Below are 5888 nucleotides of genomic sequence, written 5' to 3'. Positions count from 1 at the left end.
AGATACTCAGGAATGTCCCTCTTGACTTTTAGAACTTGCCTTCTTTTTAGAGCTCTTCAATCCCCAAAAAAGCAAGTGACATTATGATTTACACTTTTCCCTTCAGTGTACACAAGTCAGTCTGAATGCTCATAGTAATTAATCTGTATTTCCTTTTGTTATTCTATGACATATCATTCCATTTTATCATGAACACGTGAATACATTGATGCTACTATACATTTGCTACAGGTTTCTTCCCTTGTTCCCCAACTGATTTTTCATTGCCCAATACATTTTAAAAAGCAAAAGGTGTCCTACCCGGCACCTTTTTTTTGACCTTTAAAACTACTATGAGATTGAAATATGTATTATTTTGGCCAACAAGATTACATTAGCAATGTGAATGACAAGCATGCTTGGAAAGGTATTTAGTGGCTTTGAGAATGTTATTAAACTGCAGCTGCCCCACATATTCTTATGTGATCATCATCAGACCAATTTTAAAACTTTGGTTTCCTAACATCAATAACATGCTCATCCTTGTGGTATGTATGTGCTTGGAATTTGCTAGGAATGTAACTAAAACTGCCTGACAGCTGTTGGTATTGTTTTTGTCTAATCGCTTTAAGTATGCAGATTGGCCAGATGTATCTGAGTAATTGTCATTGGAAATGTTACCTCAAGGTTTGAAAGTTATACATAAAGGAAAGTTTTTCCTGCATGTAAAAAAGCAAATGGTTAATCCATCTAGTTTCCTATTATTAGTTTCCAGGGCAGTGGGGGATAGCGGCAGCTTTGTGTGTGTGTTGTGTTAGGCATTTAAAATAATATAGTTTATTAAAACCTGGACAGCATTGCATTCTGCAAATGAAACTTTACTTTGCTATTATTTTAAAGCAATGGTCATCAACTGGTGGTCTGCAGACCACTGGTGGTCCATGAGAAATTTTTGGTGGTCCATTGAAAAATTATTTGCATTTTTATATTGCACTAAATACTATTTACTTTATTTTTTTTAAAATCATTAGTGGTCCATAAAATTTAAATTTATGAATTTGGTGGTCCCTGAGGTCCAAAAGGTTGGACCTCAGGGTCCAACCCTGAAATACCAAGTATAAAAGATCCCTTTCCCTCTTCTTGAAAATTGTGGATCAAAAATATCTGGTGATCCAGGTACTTCTGGTGTCAGAAGTATTTTTTTCCCATTTCCCATAAAAGTGCCGTTCAAATCTATTAACTGAAATGAATAGAAAAAAAAATATTGCAGACAAAAGTGCACTCTGTACCTATGTTGGAGATCAACAAGCAGCCTCTTAGTTGGACAATCACTGCATTGTGCTGAATTTTAAAATCCACAATGAAAGAAATATATAAATCTAATCAATAATAATAATTATAATAAATAAATAAATAAAAAATCAGATGTAAAGAGAGCATGCAAGGCAAAGAAAACACGACAAAAATTGTTTAAATATCATGGGGGCTGTTTTTTTATTTAATGACATAAAAGGTGCAGTAGCAAAAGTGCTTTTTCCCCCCTCCATTCCTGTACGGACCAGTTTCTTTTCTTCTAGTTACAATAGCTCTCTAGTTCATTGAGAGAGCAGATATTTTCACAGCATTGCTCCACAATTCCTCTCTTCATTTTATGAGTTTCTTGGAGTGGTACTTCCACCTCATTCGATAAAAGACCATTCGCTACCAAATAAGAGAAGACCAACGTTAGATGGATGTTCGAAGTGTGTTCAACAGAATGTATATTCATCCAGACTTTCTGTTTCAGTTTGGCATCCCCAAAGATGCTACAATGCCTCTGCCTTTCCCACCCACAGCTGCTTTTGGTGCTGAGTTTAGGTTGAGTACAATTGACAATTTCATCCTTCTTCCCAATGGAAAAAAGTTACTGTTACAGGGATTTCCCTATTTATTTTTAATATACAGTACCTGCCTTATCCTTGCTTTGGCTATCAGATTGCCCTGGCACTAGATTATTGTACTTTTGAGTCAGTTCACTGAAAAGGAGCTAGATGTTTTACACCCTGGTTGCACATTGCACACTTTCAACTGAGGTTAAGTTAGCAACGTTAAAGCAAAGCTAAATACTAACAAGGTGGAAAGGTTATTATTTAGCAGATCGAGAAACTGACTGCATCTCCAGAGTTGCATGGGGCTGTATTTTCCTCTGAAAGAAGAGGGGCTTCATGTTGATAAAACTCTCATACTCATCACTGTCACTGATAAATTTGATTTGATTTGATTGGATTGGATTATTTATGCCGCCCCTCTCCGTAGACTCGGGGCGGCTAACAACAGTAGTAAAACAGCATATGATAATCCAATATTAAAACAGTTAAAAACCCTTATTGTAAAACCAAACATACATACAGACATACCATGCATAAAATTGTAAAGGCCTAGGGGGAAAGAGTATCTCAGTTACCCCATGCCTGGCGTCAGAGGTGGGTTTTAAGAAGCTTACAAAAGGCAAGGAGAGTGGGGGCAATTCTAATCTCTGGGGGGAGTTGGTTCCAGAGGGCCGGGGCCGCCACAGAGAAGGCTCTTCCTCTGGGTCCTGCCAAGCGAAATTGTTTAGTTGACAGGACCCAGAGAATACCCACTCTGTGGGACCTAACTGGTCACTGGGATTCGTGCAGCAAAAGGCGGTCCCTGAGATAGTGTGGTCCGGTGCCATGAAGAGCTTTATAGGTCATAACCAACACTTTGAATTGTGACTGGAAACTGATGGGCAACCAATGCAGACTGCGGAGTGTTGGTGTAACATGGACATATTTGGGAAAGCCCATGATTGCTCTCACAGCTGCATTCTGCACGACCTGAAGTTTCCGAACACTTTTCAAAGGTAGCCCCATGTAGAGAGCATTACAGTAGTCGAGCCTCGAGGTGATGAGGGCATGAGTGACTGTGAGCAGTGACTCCCAGTCCAAATAGGGCCACAACTGGTGCACCAGACGAACCTGGGCAAACGCCCCCTCGCCACAGCTGAAAGATGTTTCTCTAATGTGAGCTATGGATCGAGGAGGACGCCCAAGTTGCGGACCCTCTCTTAGGTGGTCAGTAATTCCCCCCCCCCCAGGGTGATGGATGGATGGATGGAATTGTCCTTGGGAGGCAAAACCCACAGCCACCCATGCCCTTGGATGATCTCACCCATAAAACTCCCAGATTCATCATTATCCCAGCTTGCTACCTCCCAACAAATAAAAATATAGTATGATGGTCTGGTTCCGTGATGGGTTGTAAAATATTTTGCCACCAGTTCATGGGATCCTCCGCCCACCCACCCGGGATGCTTCTGCATATGGGTCTTCAATGATTGAGGTGTTTTCTCATCCTACATATTACATGCCAGTCTGTTTTCCTTTAACAAAATGTAGCATGGCTGTGCAAACCTTGCCTACAAGTGAGTCAAGATGGTTTGCATAACAAAACCCAAGTGGAAAAGAAGGAATTAGAATTCTTCTCTATGTATTTGAAATGAGAAATATGATGCATATATTTTTCCCAGCAGTTTTGGCAGCACTTGGCAAACTCCTTGTGGAACTTTTGATTCAGAGATGCTTCTTGGTCTGTCTACTGACTTCTAGGAAAAGAGTTAAATTACATTATGATTGCCATAGTAGCACTATATTATTTCCAGGCTACCAAAAATAACAAGGAGTATTGCTGTCAAGTTGGCATTGATTTAAATTGACCATGAACATGGAGGCTGCCTCACTGACAAAGGGAAAACCCTACTTAGGACTTGTATGCATCTTGGATGTCAGTCTATTCCATTCTCCATTTAACAATAGAATAATCAAGAACCAATCAGGGTAAAACAGGAAACAGCATTTCCTAACTTCAGACCCATTTAAATGCATTGGTCTGCAGTGTCCAATGCCTATGGGAGTTGTATCCCAAGACATCTGGAAGGGGAAAGGCTGAGAAAAAGGATGGAGCCAAATGCTATTGTTGTTATTGTTGTTGTTTACTCATTGAAGAACTAATTACTTTCAGGACCTCCTCTCCTGAATAATTTTGCTGGGCGATTTAAATTGTTTATGAACTGTGCTTGCCAATATTCTTCAGATTCAGGATGTGTATTTATCTATATACTATATTTTATAGCTTGCACCAAGATTTAGAAAGGATCACAAGAAAAAAAAGACATTAAAATAACCCAATTAAAATAGGCAATCATTATGAACCAGATGACTGCTAACAGCCACCCTATGAGTCAATATTTCATTAAATTGTTCCTAAGGCTTTATTTATTTATTTATTTATTTATTTATTTATTTATTTATTTATTTATTTATTTATTTATTCATTCATTCATTCATTCATTTATTTATTAGATTTATATGCCGCCCTTCTCTGAAGACTTGGGGCGGCTCACAACAGTAATAAAAACAATATAGCAGTGGAACAAATCTATCATTATTTAAAAAACCAAACAGCGCATTCATACCAAACATAAAACAAAGTATTAAAAAAAGACTGGGGGAAAGGTGTCTCAACTCCCCCATGCCTGGCGGTATAAGTGAGTCTTGAGTAGTTTATGAAAGACAGGGAGGTTGGGGGCAGTTCTAATCTCCGGGGGGAGTTGGTTCCAGAGGCCTGGGGCCACCACAGAAAAGGCTCTTCCCCTGGGGCATGCCAAATGACATTGTTTAGTTGACGGGACCCGGAGAAGGCCAACTCTGTGGGACCTTATCAATCACTGGGATTCGTGCGGTAGTAGGCAGTTCCAGAGGTACTCTGGTCCAATGCCATGTAGGGCTTAAATCAGAGTAACAGAGTTGGAAGGGACCTTGTAGGTCATCTAGTCCAACCCCACCCCCACCCACAATTTAAGCAGGAGTCCCTACACCATTTCCAACAAATGGCAGTCCAATTGACTGGTTGTGGCAAATCATGTTTCCCCAAAAACTCCCTGATATATAAACACCATTTCATTATCAATTTTTCTTCCTAATTTAAGTGTCTTCCTACCAGATTTATTTATTTATTTATTTATTCTATTTTTATGCCGCCCTTCTCCTTAGACTCAGGGCGGCTTACAACATGTTAGCAATAGCACTTTTTTAACAGAGCTAGGCTATTGCCCCCACAATCCGGGTCCTCATTTTACCCACCTCGGAAGGATGGAAGGCTGAGTCAACCTTGAGCCGGTGATGAGATTTGAACCGCTGACCTTCAGATCTACAGTCAGCTTCAGTGGCATGCAGTACAGCACTCTACCTGCTGCACCAATTTACCGGGTTATGTTACAGACAGGCCATTTTAGGAAAATTAGGAGGAACAAAAGTTACCTAGTGGTTGTTCCATGTTCCTTCGTGTCCTGGGGGCATAGTAGAAGCCCCGCTCTCCACATACAAGGAAAAGGGCTTCCACCAGATGAGAGCCGCACAGACGCTGATTGGGAGCAGCTTGGCTAACTGTAGGATCTGAAACAGCCAGCAGCAGGAGGAGAGGTAGGGAACAGATCCAAAGAGCCATGGTGATACAGATGAAACTTTGAGAAGGAAGAATTCAACAAAAAAAATAGGTTTAGAAAAAGGAAGGTTAACAGGTACTAGATTACCATCATTCCATATTTTACCCTGCTGTAGCTGTTTCTGCCCAGCAACTTCCTGTTATATAGGGTAGGACAGGTACATAAGTAAAACATCTTAGGAACTGGGAAAATAATAATTTATTTCCCTTCCCCTCCCCCCACTTTCCTTCCCATTCATGGCCCAATATACTTGCCCTCTTGCATGTTGCTTGAATGATGGTGGATTTTCTTTACCGAAGAGTAATTTACTATGCTCTCCCTATATGATGTGGCCAAGCTTTAGTAGCAAAATGCTATTTTCTATGGCATTTATTTTGTACTTTAAATTCAATTACATGATTGTGAA

General features: G+C 40.1%; 1 protein-coding gene across 1 annotated transcript; it reads right to left on the bottom strand.

Moving 5' to 3' along the window:
• Positions 1–1552: 1552 nt before the first annotated feature.
• On the bottom strand, positions 1553–5484 carry INS (insulin). Its single transcript, XM_070735662.1, has 2 exons — positions 5298–5484; positions 1553–1680 (listed from the first exon to the last, which is right to left on the bottom strand). Exons 1-2 carry the CDS (start codon positions 5482–5484, stop codon positions 1553–1555), a joined length of 315 nt encoding a protein of 104 aa, XP_070591763.1.
• Between the last annotated feature and the right edge of the window lie 404 nt (positions 5485–5888).

This window comes from Erythrolamprus reginae, chromosome 1, assembly GCF_031021105.1.
Source record: "Erythrolamprus reginae isolate rEryReg1 chromosome 1, rEryReg1.hap1, whole genome shotgun sequence".
Lineage (NCBI taxonomy): Eukaryota > Metazoa > Chordata > Lepidosauria > Squamata > Dipsadidae > Erythrolamprus > Erythrolamprus reginae.
This window is presented reverse-complemented; position numbering and strand designations above follow the sequence as displayed.

Bases quoted from the DNA above. Each gene is read 5' to 3' on its own strand.
- INS (XM_070735662.1), bottom strand. From the start codon at position 5,484: ATGGCTCTTTGGATCTGTTCCCTACCTCTCCTCCTGCTGCTGGCTGTT. The intron at 1,681-5,297 runs GTAACTTTTGTT...CTTATTTGGTAG, and splicing joins GAACATGGAACAACCACTAG to CGAATGGTCTTTTATCGAAT.